Here is a 19,989-nt window from a genome sequence, read left to right as displayed (position 1 = left end):
TTATTGAAAACTGAGACAAAGCATTCACTTAATTATCTGTTCATATTTCAATTATCTTTATTCTTCACCATAACCTTCCTATCTAGTGGTCTCATTTCTTTCCTTATCTTTTTTCTTGCTTATGAATCACAGACTATGCAAGGTACATCTGAATTAATCCAATTCCTATTCCTAAATTAATTTCATTTTTCTGCATGACATTATAAAACCTTCTCTGGACGGGTAATGCCGCTGAGCTTTATGTCATCAGCAAGTGTTACCAGCACATGGCTTATTTTTGTGTTCAAGTCAGTGGTGATATTAAAGAATATCTGTATGAATATCAGAATTGCCCAGAGTCAGCTCCCCACACACAGCATCCGGTTTTTCTAACCCCTGGCACCCTCGTAATCACCATGTTAAATAGTTTACTGAATGACTTCCAGGTACATGTGATCTATAGCTTTTTTGTTGTTGAGGAAATCACTCATCTTAGAAAATAAAGATATCTAGCATGATCTGCTTTCATTAAAAGGATTTTGACAATTACCCCATTTTCCACTTACCTCCAGGTCTTTCATGAGTAATTCAGAATACATTATAAAGTGTTACATAGAGCTAGGATTAAATCAGCAAGCCTCCATTTGCCTAGGGTTTGGGGTTTTTTCCAATTTAAAATATTGGATTTTTATTTGCTGCTCTCCAGTCACACAGTATGTCTCCTGGCCATTGTTTTATTTAAAATCTTTCCTACTAAGCCTACAGTGTCATGTGTCAGTTTTACCTCAATTCTACAATGGGAATGATCCTGTTCCTGCTGTCTTGAGCCCTGTGATCTATCTGAATCTTCCTTCTGTCACAAGAATGGCATTTTCTACTCTGACACCTTCATGCAGACTGATCATTCTGTCTTTGAACCCACACTCAATATCTTCTTTCTCCTGGAAAACTAAGGCCAGAGATACATTTATTCTTGAGTCAAACTTAGATTTTATACCCATCTTATCCTTTTTTCAGTGGCCCTACTTCTTCTATGATGATCTATTCATAAGGTTTTAAAAAATATGAAGATTTGCTACTTCTATATTTTTCTTATGTTGGAAAAAAAAATTAAGATACTAGAAGTGCAATGTTACATGATAACTATTGCATTTGATTTGCTTTAGTAAAGTGGTGACCTTTCTGTGACCTTTCTATGACAGTCACTTCTATGAAGTCTGCAGGATGAGCATGAGACAGAGCAGGGCAACACTGATTTGTAAATGCAATGCCAAATTCAGAAAGGTTTTTCCATGCCATAACTGGTTCAGATGGCAGGATCCATAGATGGGGGATCAGTTAAAAGTGATAAAAAATCAAGAATAGCTTTGTTAATCTTTACTATGAGCCATATGCCTTGAAGTCAATAGAGTTATTTAAGTTTTATACCACCACACACTGCAATAAGAGTCTGGCATAATTTTTCTCCTTCATAAATGGTAATCATAGCATTTAAGAAAAATGTATCATCATCTTATTCATGGAGCAAATACCTTAAGCTGCAATTCAGCTTTGACATCCATGCTAATGTCCTTATATTTGGGCCTGGCTTTGTGCCACATGCTCAAAGCATTTTAGCTTTCCCAGTGTACATTGAATTTCACCTCCTTTTTCATGCAGAAATGCCTTCTGTCTCATTGGTGATCCCTGAGACAGATCCCTACCTACTTTAGTAGGAAAAGGTGACTGGGAGAACACAATCCTTTTTCTCATGGCCACACTGGAGAATTAGATTGCTTACAGATCTAAGATGAAGAGCTCTCCTGGAGACAGTTACGCTGTTCCAATGATGTCTGTCCTGCAGATAAGAGGTGTGACAAGCTACTGCTCTCCTGGAGCCCAGCAGGAGCGAGTTCAGCTCTGACTGCAAAGCTTACCTCTGACAGCACCCCACAGAAAATGACCTCAGTTCTGTCAGTGGTACCTAAGCTAGGCAGGCACGTTTAGGTATGAGGAAGAAAACTGTACTACCAAGTAGCATGACAGCATTAATGACACATTTCACTACTCTTGTATAAACATTCAAACACTGCTGAATTGCAACAAAAGGGATTTCTACTTACAAAAACTTTCACTGTGGAGAAGTCAATCTTGTCAGTTCCTTCCCTTTTGAATTTGCACAGTATGGTGCTACGATCTGGCTTTTTGGTAATATTTTGGACATTGAACCATATCTTTTTGGTCTGTGCACCAGTCATGTATGATAGATAAACCTCTACCTCCGTTTTAGAAATATTCAAGTTATCATTTTCTTTCTAGAGGGAAAAAATTGAAGGCAATTATCAGTCACTAAATGCAGTAAGAAAAAAAAAAAAATCTCCAAGCACTATTTTAAATTAGGTATTGTAGTTTATTTTTTCAAAACTTACATATATTTTTAATTCCAGATCAGGATCCAGTTCAGTGTGCAGCTGGTAGTTAATGAACACTGGGTCGGGGTGATAGTGTAATTTGACACATGGTATAAAGGTAGTATCCACTTTTAACATCATATCAACAACTTTACCCTCTGTTGCATGGCTCAGGCTTGGAGTTAAATAATGATATTCAGATGCATTTCCAGGACACCTAGAGACCTAGAAATGCAATAGCAAAGCTCTAACAGTTATTAAATACTCAACAGTGGGTACAATCACAAACAGAGGCACTCAAACTCATTTTAATGTCTTCCTGGCTTCACAGAGCTACCTGCTAAGCCTCTTCTCTGAGATCAGGGCTGCATGCAGAGCACCTGAAAAAATTTCTGTGTTGAGCCCATGTCTACCTTTAAGTGCATTTGTCACACACTGCACACTGCTTTAAGGCTGATTGCTCACTGCTGAGGTAACTATTTCCTGCAATGAGACAGGAATCGTGACAAAGAATTTTCCTTCTTTCCCCTCAATGCAGGTGACAAGAGAAGAGTAAGACAAGCCTTCCACCACTCCTAGGCATTTGCTCTTTCTAACTTAACTCCTGAGAGAGGGGGTTGGGTTGCTACAGTTATTATAGCATTGGGTCATTGCTAACTCCACTGGGTGATGCTGCTGTGTTCTGGTCTCTGTGTTGCAAGGGTCAACAAAGTGCTTACCTCCTCATAACCTTGGAGAAAGGGTTTCATCCCAATATAAGCTCCAGCCTGCTGCCCCTCATTGCGGCAGTGGTGCCATTTGGACTTTCAGCACAGAACCAGAAAGAAGTATAGCACCCCCTCCTCCAACACACCCATATGTGGAGACTAGGGAGACTCAAAAAGGACAGATTTGGAGCAATTCCCTAGACCATAAAAAAGCTCAGGGAATTATGCAGGAAGCAGCTTATGTATATTTGTGGTTCTGTACTAAGAATGTGTATAACTGTAATCCTGTAAGTGGTCATATTTATTTCAGCAGGGTGACTGACATGTCTGTGCAAGTGGTTGGAAATTATTGAGGTCTCCTCTCCTCAAATTTAGGAAAACAACCTAATGCATCAAGAGACCTCTATTTGGTATTATAAAGGAGATTCAGACTTACTGTGAGGTTTGATCTCTGGTCATCTGAAATAATCACACTGTCCACCACATTAAAATTTCTACCAGTTGTAGTAATTTTGCGACCACCACTGCAAAAACCAAAGTAAAACAAAACATAAACAAACATGGTGAGAAAGGGTGGTTAATATTATCTGTCTTCCCACAGACATGTCCTGCATTAAGGTTTCAGCTCTGAATAAACTACTCAAGTGCATTTTGCTTTGGTAGCAGACAACATAATAAAGTCGAACTGCAGAACAAGATAATTTGAGCTATACAATGTACTTCCACTCTTTCCTCATAATGTAATGGTAAATAATTTTGCTACCCCAAAACCACATGACTTGATTGCATACACATGTATACTCCTTTTCAGGGACTCTTCATCTTTTTTTTTATTTATGCAGCCAAAGAACTCGACCATGATTTAATATTCTGTCTTGAAGAAAGAGCATCATGGTGTTTCACTGCCCCAGCACAGCCCTGCCTGTGCTTAATTCTTGCCTTCAGGACAAAATCATCGTGCCAGGCACCTCACAGGAAACATTCTCGGTGGTGTTCAGACCATCTGTCTCAGCGCACAATTGTGCTTGTGTCTGATGGCTGTGGCTCACAATCTCTGCTGTACAGAGTTGGAGTGGCTTAAGGTATTATTAATTTCCAGCTGCCTGAGCTGCCTCTCACCTGGAGATGAGGGTATGCATCCTGGCTGCTTAGCTGCTGCAGCTGCCAGCCCAACCCATTACCTCAAATCCTCACTCAACAAGATATCAGATTCAGAACGTGGGAACAGGTAAAAACTGTGAAAGCAGAGGGACAGGTGGAAAGCTCTGCCAGAGAATATCTTTAAAACTACCCTGTAAGTCTTTCACCAGGTCTGTGAGTCTTCCACAGAACACAGCAAAGGCTTGAAAAGGGCTCTTTTGGCTTTAGGGAATCATACTGTAAAGCAAGTCTGTGTACCTCAGTGCAATGATTATTATTCTCACTTCACTTCCAATCCACTGATACTTTATACTGTTTCACAGATGAAGGCTATATTAGCATCAAGAAATCAAAGTTAATTGGAGTTAGAATTTATGCTATCCATATTTTGGGTTTAGGTTTAGTAGGAATAGACTACTTTTGACTTCTATAAAGGAGACCTGAGGTAGGCAGAAGAAGTCTACAGAATCCATCTTGCAGCTACTATGACCCTATCTGCTAGATCACTTCACAGGCTTAAATTCATCCAACACAACAGGTTACAGCAGTCTTCCAAGCTTGCTTCAGCTGCAGTCTGGCCAAGGAAGAAGGCTTATATTGGCTCAGTGCAATTACATTTGAATAAATACATTAAAAGCACAGAAAGACAAATTTACCTGATCCAGGAGGTATTTGGTGTAATTCTAGAACATGATGGCAGAGAAACATAATGCAGGGTCATTGGTGGTGAACATTTTTTCCCATTAGCCTGGATACATATACTTTTGGCCTCTTTACGTGTTGGTGGGAGAGCAAATGTCATTTGTGTATCATTTAGCACATTTCTGACTTTAATGCTAGAGAAGAAAGAAAACAAACACTGAAACACAGATGCTACTTATTGGTGTTACTACACGAAGCCTATAGCCTACAGCAAGTGATAAGGAGAAAAGAGAGCTGAATCTCTGTCGGAGCTGCCAGATGGAGGTGGAAAGAGAGAGCAGGGAGTTAAGAGACAAAGTAGGGCATCTTTTGAATGAAGTTGCTATGTGACACAATAATCACAGAAAACAGTATAGATAATCAACCCTGGGATAAGGCTATGTAATGCAACGTGTTATTTTGCTGTTCACTGTGTACTTCTCTGTGCTACCAGCATGGTCCATCAGCTAGTCAAGAATGAGAATCTTTATTTTCCTTTTCTTTCTTCTTTTTCTTTCTCTCTTTCCTCTCATTTTTTCACTCCTTCCTCTTTCTCTCTACTTCCTGTCTTACCCTCCTTCTCTCCTTTCTTTCCTGTGGTTCCCTGAAAATTCATAGTTGAAGCAAAAATTGAACACTACCTTTTCAAGTGCTAGCTGTGTAAAATGGGGTTCCTAATCACAGGCAGCCATTGCAGCTGCACCTGAAAATAACTGATTCAGAATAAGACTGCCTAATTATCTAGGGGCTTACACAGTGTGATCATCAACAGAGAAAAATAGGAGCTATTTTACGAGAGATTTCATTCCCTGGCACGGTGTCTGTGCTTTACAAGCAGAATCCTAGAATATATGAGGAATATTTTGAAGCAGCGGAGATTCAAACAAAAACTGAGGTTTTCCTGTGACCTAGCATCTTGGTGCCTGCTAGAAGACATAGAGAGCCACAGATACTAAACTGTCCTACTGCTGCTGAGAGAACTGACAACCCATCCATCCCTTGTGTTGTACTCAAACACCAAATTAATTTTCATCCATTGGTAATTTAAAGTGGAAGTAAAACTAAAAGATTGCAGTGCATCCCTTGCTCTGCTGAGGAGAGGTATATGACAACTGCTCACACAACCATATTGCTAGAGCAAAATGGATATAATTTTCACCATGCAAAGTAAATAGTGTTATTTTTTGGTTTAACTCACACGTCTGGTTTACAGCCAGTGATTCCAGTCAGTATCAGTTTTATGCCTGATGCACGTGTAAAGTTTTCTCCTTTGACTGTTATTTCACTTTTGCCTAATGTAGAAATCCACAAAGGTTCAATGGATTGAATGCTGATATGCTATTAGGAAAGAAAGCAAAACAAGATCTGGTTATGAAAAGGCTGGGCAGATAAGCAACAGTTGTAAAAACAACCACCACTCAGGAATGCAGATTTTATGGCGCTGGGATACATTTTTGTTAATAATTTCAAATCCTGTTAAACTTAATCCTGGGAAGTACTGTCAATCACAACTTCATTAGAAGCCAACTATTTTTACCTACGTATTTTATATTTCAATTTATCTCATAACAAGGTTGCCCAAAGGAATCACAGTCTGACATGCTGGAAGGTAGGCAGCATAAAAACTCAGCTTGAAATGACACATTCCATGTGACCCCTGAAGAACTAAAAAAAGGCAAGACAAAACCCATGGTGCTGTCACTATGAGAGATCAGATGAACAAATGAAGGCATCTTTCGTGACCTGAAAAGGGGAAGCAGGGTGGAATCCTCGAATGAATATTTGAGAAAGCACCTCAGAATTAGCTTTACTAGAAAGTCTTTTCAAAGTCATACATAGAACTAATGGTATAAAACAACTGCAAGGGAGTTGGGAGTCTTTTGGTATCTTATTTTTATGCTAAGAAGGTACCCAGCATTTAAAAATAACTCTAGTTTGCTCTGATGTTGTCACAGTCTTGCAGAAAAACTGCTTTTCTTTGTCTATATTTACTTTTTCTAACTTACTAACACTACCGAGCAAGAAGAGATATTTTTTCCCTATTGTATTCACTTGATACTTTTGACAGCATCTCATGTTTAATCAGTTTTGCTGCTTCCCCAGTTTTACAATCACACAGACAGTTTCCTCTCTGTCTATCTTTCAGACAACAAACTGAAACATTCAAAAAAACAGGAAAATACGCATGTGAAACCACAAACTGTTTGGGACCTCAGGCAAACCATTTTTAGCTTAACTTTAGACAGCCTATACTACTAGTTTAAATTGAGTTTTTAGAGCATTGTGATTATCCTGATTTTTGCTGTGCACCTGTGAACACATTCACTGGGCAGTTCAGTCTTACTGATCCTGATATGGGGCTGGTGCAAAGCCTCTAGGAAAGTCCATTCCACAGGTTTTTCTCACCATTAATCATTTCATGTACCCAAAACAGCACTAAGACTTTGGACTGGTAGCCTGAGGGGACCATCAGGGTCACAACACTTTGACCATTTCAAAAAGGTCCCAGCACATTGTCCCCACATGCTACCACGGTTCACTGAATGCTGGAGCACTCCAGAGCAAATGAAGCATCTGTCACCACTGACTGAAAGCTGCAACTTGTGCCTTAGGAAAAGGCCAGAGAGTGCAAAGGCTGGGGCCAGAGGGCCTGTAAAAGGGCCACCAAGATGACCTCTTGTATGCATAATAGAGGAAGGCAAAGGAAATCCCTCACAAACAGCCTGAGGGGGCAAATTCACTCCCACGATGATCTGGAAATCAGTTTAATCCTTGGGACAGGACAACTGAAGCAGAAATGTAAGAGATTAAAGCCAGCAAACCACTATTGCTTTTCTTCACATGCATCCTTCTGCTTGTGTCCAACCTCTAGTGCACCAAGGACAGTCAATACAGTCCTCACACAAATTCAGAAGTCAAATACCACAGAAAGCAGGAAAACACTGCTTTGGGTTCTCACTGGTAACCAGGGACCCCTGAAGCAGGAGAATACCACAGGATCATACAAACACATGGAGATCCCCCAGACTGCATCAGAGTTGTGAACCCGAGGGAAATGCCAGGCACTCATTGTTCAGGGGTGCAGCATTTTGCTGTGGTGCTTCAGGGCTCCCACTGGTCTCTCTGCCAGACACCACGCACCACAGAGTGCTTCAGATTACCTGCCTTGCTTCTTTTCTTACACCACGAAGAAATCACGGAAAATATCAGTCCCCTCTGAAATCCCGCCTGAGGCTACACAGCACAGACTCCCTCACGGCATCCTGCCTTGGCCTCCTGGAGTCGGTGCAGTCACAGAACTGAGGTAAGATGACCTCAGCTACTCAAGAGTCCAGCTCCCACCCAGCTTGATTGCCATAATCTGCAATACTTGCCTCAGCAGCAAAAGAAACCAGTAATTTCCTCACTGAAAACAGGAAGGACCTAATGCCCTCACTGGGGTCTGCAGTGCTCATTTCCCCAGCACCAGACAGCCCCTGACCTTCCAGTTGCTCCATGGCAGGGGGAGCAATGCCCAGTGGCAAGAGGGGCCACAGCAGAGAGGCAGAAGGATATTTATAAAAATCACTAGTTGTGAGGCATGTGATTAAAGTGTAAACATGCAAAGAGACATACAGAAAGCGTGCACCAGGTCCTCAGGTAATGTAAATCAGCACAGCCCTGTCAGCTTCAATAGAGTTCCATATTTCTGAGCTGCAGCCTCCTCCCCCCTCCCCTGGACAGCCTAACACTTCCCTGGGGCTGTGTGAACCGTGGTAGCCACATCCTCAGAGGTGTGGCTAGCATGGCTGCAGGTCTCTGAGAGGTATCTGGCAGCAGCCCAGGTTAAGCAGTGTCTGCCACCCTGGGGAGTCCCTCTCTGGCACAGCCCCTCCTGCATTGCTAACACAGGGCCCTGAACAACTGGATCGGGGAACTGGCCCAGATGAAAAATAACCTGCTGAAAGATAATGGTTATTTCCAGCCAAATCAGTTCCCTAGCCAAGGGTACTCTATCCAACCACTCCAACTGCTGCTCTGACAGGGGAGGGGGACGGTGCATGCATAGAAACCAGCAGCTGGAGTCAGGAGGAGGGCTGGGGCTGGCACTGAAAAAAAAAGTATATTAATCTAAATGCTCAGCTGGGGTTGTGGGAAAACACAAATCCTCTTTCTCCACTCTCCAGTATGTTCTCCTTAAATCACAAGCAGTCAAAGGAGAGCAGGATTTCAAATGCAATTTCAAGCTCTCTGAATGGATCAATCACTTCTAAATAAACATCTGCCTTTGCACTGCCTCTGGTGCTTTCACTGCCTTGTCCATCACTGTCTTTCCAAGATAAGGCATGTGGAAGAAAGCCATCTCCCAGGCAATTCCCACTATTTACCAATGCCAAATTAATGCACTTGGAAGCAGAGCAAAGAAGAATTTCCTCTGTTTCATCAGCCATAATGCTTTAAATGCAGATCAAATCCAGAATATTAATGCTCAGAAGCACAAGTATTACAATCCCACGCGTCTCTGTGAAAAACAAGATTTATTTTGTGATTTTGTTTAAGAAACATCAGCTAAGCAGCTGAATTTAAGAGGTAATCCCTTGTCTTGAGAGGTAAAAGTTTGGGTAGTTCTAATGAAACACTTAGAGATAAGTCACTATTTATAACAAATATGCATCACTCACAGAAAAGCAGAAACCAAAAAGTGTAGGCAGCAAATCTCTACATACTTACTCATCAGTCAGTTTTCTCTCTACTACTCATTTCTTTCCTAACACCTGCATGTCATAAGTAACCACTGATAAAAAGATCACTCAATTTTATGAGAAAATAAAAACATTTTGGTTCCATAAAGAATGAAGGGATAACCTCGTGGTTAAAGGGCTAGCCTACGATCAGAAGGTTAAAGGGCTGACCTATGAGACAAATCATTTAGACTCCTGCACACATACATTCTATATGAATTCTGTAGAGAATTTAGTAACCAGATTCAGCAGGTACTTTGGCAGCACTAGTGACACTTCTTCCTTCCCAGTGATCCAGTTTGTGTGGATCCATCTCCAGTTATGTCTACAGCCTGGAAACAAGGAAAATTTTTCTGAAAGTGTGAACTAGAGATTTACTAACACCCAAGGATTTCAGTTCCTGGACTCATCCTCTAGCCACTTCTCTGTTACGCAGAAACTGGGTGGCACATCCTCCCCTTCCTTCTGCTCCCCTGGCAGCTATTTTTCAGGAGAAGCTGTGATCTGGCTGCATATAATGAGGAAGAGGTTTGAGACTCTGAAGCCTAGTTTCCAAGATTTGTCTGTGACAGCAGGACTCAAACATGCTTTTAAGTCTAGGTAAGATATTAAGCCTGAAATGTTCTCCTTTTTTTGTTGTTGGTCAGCTTACGTGTTCCAGCCCTCAGTGTGCTGGCTCCTGTGGAGTGACTAAATACAGCATACAGGGACTTTGGCATTTAAAGCAATGCATCTAGAGGTAGGCACATGACAATTGCAGTGTTCCCTGTCTCAATACCTGCATTGAAAACACAAGTTTTTGCTGGTACCTTTTAACACCAACAGAGCACTAAGAAATAGTATCAATCCAAATTCTGCATTACCTTCCTTTGTAAATGACTGCCTCCTCATCCGTATCTCTGTTTTTTCTGCAAAGTCCTCTCATTTTAAATAAATTTCTCCCCCAACCCAGAGAGCCTTAATAATGCTGATCTGAAAATGCTAACTAACCTCTGTTTTCTGCACAGTGGTGATCCCCTTGGAAGCAGCTGCACTGCAATCATCCTGAAAAAAAATAGGCATTCACCGTGTCAGGATAAAAAAAGAGACAGATTGCTGCTCAGATGTAAAAAAATACAAGGAAAAGGCATTACAGAGGATTCCAGTTTTCCCCAACAAACTTCACCTGGCAGGTGGTGACAGGAGAAACACGTATCCATTCACAGCTGGCACACTCACCCCTGTGTATACACCGTGAGCAGCTGGTAACACAGAAACAGAGTTTTTGTAAGACACAGGAACTCAATCTAGATTCAGTCATGAATGTCAAATTTCAAGTGACAGAAAAGAGCACAAACCCAAGGGAACAACCAAGCAAACATGTAATGAAATGGGTAAAAGTCCGTTTACCCTCCAAGCCTATTGTTCTTCTGTACTTATTCTGAGAAGAAATTTAGTATGAAATACAATCTGTATTGAGATGCTGACAGTCATTAATTTCAAAAAAGGCAGGAAGCAGCGGAAACACTGGGTTACATTTTACTGTGATTTACTCCAGTACATTGAGTGGCCAGGCTGTACTTTTTTAACCATAAAAGGGCAGAAAAACATCACTGATTTTTTTCCCAGCTTGTCTGAACCTCTGTTCCATGTCTATAGTGCTAGAAAGTATTGCCAGTTTGCTATTGCCATCACCTACCAAAAAATATGCCTGCTCTGAAACTAGTTTGTCGCTATCTTGCTTTGCAATGATTCTATCAATATGGACGAGAGCCAAGAGCAGCACAGTCCCTCTCCAAACATGCTGAGAAATGCTCTCATTTAGAGGAAGACAGCTCCTTCCTCATATTCCTCCAGGGACAGGGAAGTGATGTGCCACTTCCCAAAAAGCAAGACTTTTATTTAATTCCAGGTACTTATGAATTAGCCTTTTTGCATAGGGGAGGAGCATTCTGAATGGGAACACTGCAGCATATATCAGCCAGATCTTTCTAAATATTAACAACCACCTATCATAAAGTGTTAGGCCACGTACTGGGCATGAATGCTTCCTCTGCCAGCTCTCAACACAGAGTCTGAAAAATAATGTGTAAAGAAGAATAGGTATTCATTATTCCTATTAGCAGATTACATGTTACTTTCTGGTTTAATTATATTCATGTTACCTATAGAGCACATTTAAATTGCATCTGGGTCTAATTTAAAACAGCTTCACAAAGTGATTTTAAAGAATCTCTTGACTTCTCTAATCTAGGCCTTACACTGAGTACCAGGGGCCCACCTTTCACGCAAGGACAAAAAGAATTTTAATCCTATTGTGACATCCTTTATTACCTCTTCAGGCACTTGTCATAAATTCAGTCATTGTAATGACACTCCTACAGTTAGTTTCCACAGTCCCATTAAATAAGGGAGTCATCAGAAGTAGCAGCTTTTTAAGGGGAAAAAAAAATAAAAGAGAAGGAGGAGGAAGTGGGCCAAGAAAACAGAGCTGACTATCTTTAGTGCCATGTAGTTCCTTGATAAATACAAAAAAAAAAAAAAAAAAAAAGAAAGAATGATGAATGACTTTAGTCACTTTCCCCCTCACACACACATCAACCTCACAATGAACTTTAACAAGAATCAGGCTCTTACTTTTTCAACTGAAATGTTTGTGTGATATTCCAAGAGCTTGAGGACAGTGATGCTTCAAGAACTAGACAATCTGGAAAAATGCACATGTTAGTTATATGCTGGATATTACAAGAAATAAGTGTTCAAAAATAATTTGAGTTGAAAACTCAAAGTAGCTGTTCTGTACTTGGTACGCACCTTCTCTCATACATTCACTCACACTTTTGACTGATAAAAATAACCAGATTTTGTCCTTGCACAGAACTCTTCAGCTGAGTTATGCCAACACTTTATACACACATATTAATTAAGCTTGATACCACCATTGCATGACAAATAAAAGTAATGTTATTGTCAGGATATAGATAAGGAAATGCTACTGTGAAGCAGGGATATAAAATCATCTCTCAAAAAGCACATAGTGATATATAATGTGGTATAACCAGACCCTGAGTTCAAGTCATCTAACACAACAGACTGCTCTAATGCCAGAGACCCCACTATACCATACTTCTCTGTCTTTCTGTCTCACAGACTTGGTTTCAGAGTCTCCTCTTGTAATCTATGCAGTAGCAATTTTCATCCTATTTAAATCTTTTATGATTGCATGAGTCAATTTGCCATTATTTCAGCTAGCAATTACTATACCAACAATTCACTGGCAGCTGTGGTATGAAAGAGTATCTTCCCTTATGAGCAGAATACCACATCGAACAGTAGAATTAGATATATACCACTTAAGCCATGGTTTCTTTCATCTGTGTGCCGGCAGATGTGTAGTCTGTGAAATAAATGGCTGCCTGAGATCAAATGAAACCCATGTTTGCAGACTTTTCTGACTTCTCTATGCTAGAAAGTAGCTAGCTTCTTAATCTAGAAAAGTTACATGGATTTTAAGTATATCTATCTTGCAAAGGTAGAGGAACCTTTGTCTTTATCACAGGCTGGCTTATTCAAATAAAAGCCAGCTTTGGCTACATCTATGTTGCTAATGTAGCTATCTCCTACCTCCACATGGCAGCATGGCACTTGAGTGCTCACTGCGAAGGTCATCTGAACTGCTTGTCAGAAACAACCCTTGGGACTATTCATATGTTCAAACACCTTACTAAATGGATAGCAGAATCTGACTTTAACAGCATTTTTATGCTTAAAGATGTGGATGGGTACAGTCACCTGTTTGCATCTCCAGAAATCTAGTTATCAGCAGAAATCTGACATGTTGATACACAATTGCCTACATCACTTGCCTAAATCAATATATGAGAAAGGTCTTAGGCCATGAGCTACAGAAGGAGTAAAATACTCCTAGTATTTTACTAGAAGAAGTAAGTAAAACTGAGGAATTTATCTTCTACTGGCAGAGCTTGTATTTACTTTTAAGCTTGTATAAATACTTTAAAAACAACACTGTCAAATATGCTTTCTTGATTCTGTCTGTGTTGAAATTAATGGAACCTATTATTTTCTGTATGGTCTGGGCTGACCTTTTAAAATGCATTAGACTGCACCGAGGAGCAGATATTTTCAAAATGTTTTTTCCAGGAAATGATACCTAAAGGAGCTTTGCAAGTGCATCCTCTTGTGAAACTGAGGTCACTTTACAGGAGATACCACAAACAGACAATATTACTTCACACTTGAATTATCCACTAAGAGGTCTCAGCTCACAGAAGCACGTGAGTAGCAGTAAATACTGGCGGGCACAAGCTAACCTCACAGCCTTCTGGTTAACACTGACAAAGGGCTCATTTTTGGCATAAAGCACAGGCAAGGTGAGCTGGCTTCCATAACAAATGTTCTCTGAAAACCTGCTAATGGAATTAAGAGAAAGCTTTAATCTGTGAAGACAGAGAACCAAACTATATACTCCATAATTACTCCATAATTACAAGATAACACAGCTTCTGGGACTGGGTCAATAAAGGACATTTCCCTCTTAAAAATCCACTAATAGTGTTTACTAAAGACAGCTTAATAGATCAAAATACTCATGGATATCACTCCAGCTGTCGCTTTCTAGTGACAGTCTTTCCTTCTCAATTCCCAATGCTGGACAGGAATTTGACACAACACTTCTGTGATGCTGGAGGAGTTTTCCCCATACAGCTTCCTCAGATCCAAATATTGCAAAGAACCTTCTTCAGGGGCAAGGGTCCCTGAGAAAAAGAGCTCTTTGTAGCACTGAGCTCTTCAAAACAACAGGTCCTTGAAAATACCTGGTAAATTTCACTCCTCTTCCTGTACCAAGGTTTTTATAAGAGAATCAGATTCATGGACAGTATTCTATGTCCTTTGGGCTATATTATTGAGGAAGAAATAGAGGCAAGGTCTGTTTTCTGTTTCCTCTTCAAGTTATTTAAAAACATGTGAGAATCCTTGTGTTTGCTATCTGTTCCTTAGTTTAGATTAAAACTCTTGCATTCTAACATAAGCAACTTTAAGAAGTTATAAGGCCAATCCCTGTTAGAAAAGCTTTGTGCTTCTATACAGACTCTTGAAGAAATGCAAGGGGGATGTTGCCTTACTATTAGTCAAATAAGACTCTACTGTGAAGGATTATGATCTGATCCTTGAGACCAAAGCCTAAAGAACAGCTCAAAAGTCTAGACATTCAGTAATTTACCACCTCATTCTAAAACTTGTAGCTGTCCATTAGATACACACACCAGATAACAAGCATCACACATCCAACACAAACCGCTCAGGTATCTAACTCTGAGAACTACTGGTGAACAAAGTAGTGTCAGAATTACTGCAAAATGATTCAAGCAACAATTCAGAAGGATGAATGAAATCAAGTCAAAAGGATGTACCCACCAAACTGCCCCATCTATTTTTCTGCTAACATTCTATATTGCATAATCACATTCTCACAGTGTTTAAATTAGGTTGAAACAATTAATTAAATGTTAAGATTATTTATTGTGCAGACATTCATAATTAGATTCTCCTCTTATTTATGCTAGTACAGTTTCTTGCAAAAACAAATTCTGTTTGCAGATTAGAGAGGAATTAAGATGGGTTAATTTGTCAAGGCAAAGCACTAGACCAACATTGTTTCCATTGCTCCAGCCAGCTTGATTGTCATTGCAGTTATCTTAAGTTTCCTTAGACAGTTATTAATGGCACCATGTAAATAATTCTAATGCTAAGGCACTGCACTGCCACAGGGTCAACTGAAGAAGCTGCTTCCAGTCACAGGATAATGTGTGTTATTACTTCTGCAAAGGATTCTATATTAACAAAACTTTAATCACCAAGAACACTGTGTATATACTCACATCACTCGACAAAATATTAATTATTTTTCTTCAGTGACATTTAATAAAAAGCATGACGTACTTTCATACTCATTAGGCCTGTATTTATACAGTACTCCCCAGTATTAAAGAACAGTGAATAAGCATTAAATACATTTAATAGTAAAACATACCATTATCAGTTATCATCGGAGTGCTTAGATTGCAGAAACAGGATGAATTTTTCAGCACTACATTTTCATAAAATATTTCAACAGTTGTTACAATTTTTATCATACAGAAAGTAAGGATTTTGCTTATATTTGCAGTCACAACAACCTATAAAACAATAAAAACAAGAATACAATGGGGTTTTGTTATACTTGCTAAGTCATCACCTTGTCTTTACAGAAAATGACAAACTATGAAATGCACAAGACAAAAATTTTTGTGGTGAAAGCAGACAATTCACTAAGGAAACTCTCAAAGGAGAGTGACTCTCCCAGATGAAGAAGCAATACAGAAAGAGTTCTGAAAGTAACAGTACTGCTTACTTCCAGAAATTAAAAGGATCTGTATGGTATCTTAAATAATCTTAAATAATTTTGGAGTTAAAACCTATAATTTTACTATGTTATATGCTGTTATATTCCTTTAAAAATATTTAAGTAAGAATCTTCACAGAGAGAGATCATTTGTATCCATAACCAAAGAACACTTAATTATGAAACAGAACTTATATTGTAATGAATTATCCTTTGTTTCTGGCTGTGAGTGCTTTACAAATATGATTACATCAGTGTATTCAATCAGGAAATCAGAAACAATAGCGTGCAGATTAAGTGGCCAGTCACAATAGTTGATAATCAAATATTCAAGGCTGCGTGTGCTGTGAACAGATACAGAGTAAAGACTAATATCAAGCACTTAAGAATTTGTGTTAGCATATGTGTCCCAGTGAATGTTTTCTAACTTGTTACAAAGCTCAGAACTTCCATACTGCACTTGATATACAGTTACTGGAAATATTAAAATAGCTGATACAGTGATGCAATTGGAAACATTTCCAAGCAATGTTAGCATAGTAAATATTTGAAATTTTGACTCAGCACCATGAAGCGTAGCTTCAGGATACGTTTCATAGGAGCAGAGGAGAACATCTATCTAATTTACACATTGAGCTTACTGAGATTTCCAAGATATTTGCCAATTGTTGGGGTAATAGGAACTAATGTATGGAACATGGTAACAAAAGAACACAAGCTGCAATAAGCAACAAAATTACATATTTTAAGTCACAATAAATAAACACACATAAAACTGGGTGTACATACCTGATATTTGGCAGGAAAACTTAGCAGGATTTTCAGATCTTTATCAGGTGCATGTGAAATGTTATACCAACCATTTATGCTGTTTGAATGTGTACAATTTTCTTTTAATGTGCACCTAAAAGTATACATAAAATTATACTAGCCTCCTTATTGTGCCTTTGACTTCAGACACTGTACTTCAACTTATTTAAAGTTATTGATTTTTTACAGGAATACTATTGATTTTTTTTTTTTTACAGAAATATGGTTATAACTACAAAAAGCTTCAGGAAAACAATCAGTAAAATCTTCTGCTTATCAAAATTAATTACAATGCATTGATATATGTTTGAGGGTTTTCATTAAGTCAATGGGACTCAAGCAAATATGAGATGCTTGGCTAGTAACAGTGGAATTGGTAGCCTGGAATTCATAATCACCAACTTGACTGTTTCATTGTACAGCTCTAGATTTGATCCCCTCGCTGCCCCCCAGTCCCCCTCCACACTCTTTGGGGAGAAATACGTTCTTTAGGGTACAATTCACCTACCCTGTTTTAGACATTCATACCAAAATGAAATGAACCACACTATGGAAACTGCTTGTTCTCTCGAGAGGGTATAAGAAGGGATGGGAGTGAAGTTCAAATGTAAAGCTATACTATGAATGTGCATAGCTGATGAGATGCGTCCTCTTCCCTAATCTCCTTTGTCACCCACTGATATGAATGGTAATCCTTCCCTTTTTTGTCAGTGCACTTAGATAAAAACACCGGATTTAAAAAGGTCCAAAATACATTTCTTTGTCTTCAAGCACAAAATTCATTTCAGAATTAGGATAGCTCAAAGTAAATACAAATGTGAGAGATGCCAAAACGTAGGAAATACACTGTGCAACAAAAAATTAAGGAAGACTGAGGAAACACTGGGATACATAAGTACTACAAAGATTACAGATATTAAAAACATGTTATAAGAAAAAGACAACATAGGCATACAAATTAGATGGACAATCAATGAGTTTGAAAGGTGAATCCTTAAAATGCTGTCTGCTGTCAACAGTTAATGAACAATTCATAGATTAACTCCAAATAATTTCATACAGTTAGCAATTAAAAACAGTAAGTGCTAACTGAATATATCTTAATATTTTAATACTAAGATTGAATATTTATAAATAAATGTAACATTTAATAGTTTTAATTCTACTTTTCTACCAAATGTAGAAGCATATATAGCTTCAATCCTATCAACAGTGACATCTGCCTGGCATGAACCATTCTTTTGCTACAAACTGGATATGAGTTCACAATTGCAAACTATGGGCCTTTTTCATTAGGAGCTCACTGTAAAAACATATTTCACAAACAATGTGTTTTCCCTCCAAAATGAACAACATGTTCAACAAAAATACCCACCACATTCCCAAAATGCCCAAAATAACCCCACAAATCTTAGGAACCATAAAGTCATCTTCTCTGCAGATCAAGATGTTGGCAATTGGAATGCAGTTAAGGACAAGGTCACTTCCTTTGTGGTCTAACTCCGGAAACTGAGTTCCCTCTGGACAAGAACCTGGTGGGGTTTTGCATCTGAATACATTCAGATCATGATATTGTAATAACCTGGGACTATATATGCCTGACATATTTCAAACGGTCTGAGCTAGGGCGAATTTCAGTCTCATTTATATCTCTCTTCACCCTACTGAGATCACAAAGGTTCATTAGCACCACAGTTTAGAGCCACAGAAGACGGATCTGTCATCAACAGATGTGCATAAACATTCTCAGATACATGCAGGCAGGCAGTTCACACTGGCAATGAGGAAAGACAAAAGAAAGACATCCCACAGTTTCTGACCGGGTAAGGATTATAATGGTAAAGATGCAAGGCAACACACTTGCAGTATGTGGCACTAAATAAGTGTATGCACTTCAGTGATGTTAATATTGAAATATTAAAAAAGAAAACTGTTTATTAAGCTGAATATTTACAACTGTCCCAGGAAGAAGCTACTTGCTTTCTTAAGACTGCCTGAGGAACACAAGTAGCAAACCTGTTTTCCGCATTTGCAATGAAGAATCTGAGAGTTTAATAGCAAAACCAGTAATGTCACCCAGGACCCAGGGTCATGCTTGTCTTTATGTGAGGGAAAAATGCATCTTTTGTTGCTCTCAAAGCTGACCTTTAACACTCTAACAGTGTGCTGTGGAGAGCAGTCATTTTCATAGGAATCAGTCACATCTGATGCCCCCCAGCATAAATTCTCAAAATTCCCCTGCAAAGGCTAAGAGCAAAATAATTACACTCACCCAAAGATGAAATTATTCTGTAATAACCCTATTTAAAAAAAAAATTATATTGATTGCAAGTATTTTGAATTAATATAACAGATAAATATTATTTGTGAACCACAAGATTCTGAAAATTAACATACAGACTCAGACAACTAATTTTGGCTTTCTTGGAAAGGTGAACTGGACCTTATACAAGTAAGAAGGTATAAGGTATGAAACCCTTGGATCAGATTTCAGACATGCATAGATATGTGTATAGAGAAAAGCAGAGTCAAGATTTATTTTTTTTACTATTCTACAGCAAACTAGATCTTTATAGTACTGAAGATTTCTCTACATGATTGGAACTGAGTTCCTCTTATTTCACTATAACAACACAACACTTATGCACACTGATTCATTTGTATTTACTTAAGTTTCTGCTTCACTAATCTTTGTTAAGTACAGGTCCTAACATACTTGCCTTCTCTGTCCTGCTAAAGTATACTGATTTCCTCATGGAATGAGAACATGTTTTCAGAGAAAGTTGAGGCTTCCTTCTTTCTCCAATATACCAACCCCTAAATGAAGTCCACTGACGTCCCACACATTGACTCCACGCAAAAGTAACTCTGGTCATGTTAGATAATACATTGTGTTGTTTCCATATGGAAAACATGCATGTAAAACATCGATATCTTGTATTTGAATTATATTTCAGCATAATTCAGGTTAATCTGATTAATCTATAAAAAATCTAGAAGCATTAGGAGAAATCACACAATGCTATGACTGGTTTAAATGATTGCAAGTGAAAAGGAGAATTAATATATGTCCCTATGGAAGAAAGAGTAGAAATAGGAACAGTAGAAACATTTTGTTTCATTTTGTTTTCACTTGCAATGAGATGCACACATTTTTTCATTAAAGGACTGGATTTTAA

General features: G+C 38.8%; 1 protein-coding gene across 1 annotated transcript in view; it reads right to left on the bottom strand.

Moving 5' to 3' along the window:
* PLXNC1 (plexin C1) overlaps positions 1–19,989 on the bottom strand; it is a 70,680-nt gene that overhangs the window by 33,819 nt on the left and 16,872 nt on the right. Inside the window, exons 5-14 of the mRNA XM_053977489.1 lie at positions 16,790–16,904; positions 15,650–15,794; positions 12,235–12,304; positions 10,784–10,859; positions 10,609–10,662; positions 6,096–6,235; positions 4,873–5,052; positions 3,513–3,600; positions 2,388–2,594; positions 2,082–2,273 (exon numbers count right to left, since the gene is read on the bottom strand). Coding sequence (XP_053833464.1) covers positions 2,082–2,273; positions 2,388–2,594; positions 3,513–3,600; positions 4,873–5,052; positions 6,096–6,235; positions 10,609–10,662; positions 10,784–10,859; positions 12,235–12,304; positions 15,650–15,794; positions 16,790–16,904 — 1,267 coding nt within the window. The remainder of the gene's footprint in view (positions 1–2,081; positions 2,274–2,387; positions 2,595–3,512; positions 3,601–4,872; positions 5,053–6,095; positions 6,236–10,608; positions 10,663–10,783; positions 10,860–12,234; positions 12,305–15,649; positions 15,795–16,789; positions 16,905–19,989) is intronic.

Source organism: Vidua macroura, chromosome 5, assembly GCF_024509145.1.
Source record: "Vidua macroura isolate BioBank_ID:100142 chromosome 5, ASM2450914v1, whole genome shotgun sequence".
NCBI lineage: Eukaryota > Metazoa > Chordata > Aves > Passeriformes > Viduidae > Vidua > Vidua macroura.
The sequence above is the reverse complement of the archived record's forward strand: the minus strand, read 5'-3'. Positions and strand labels throughout refer to the sequence as shown.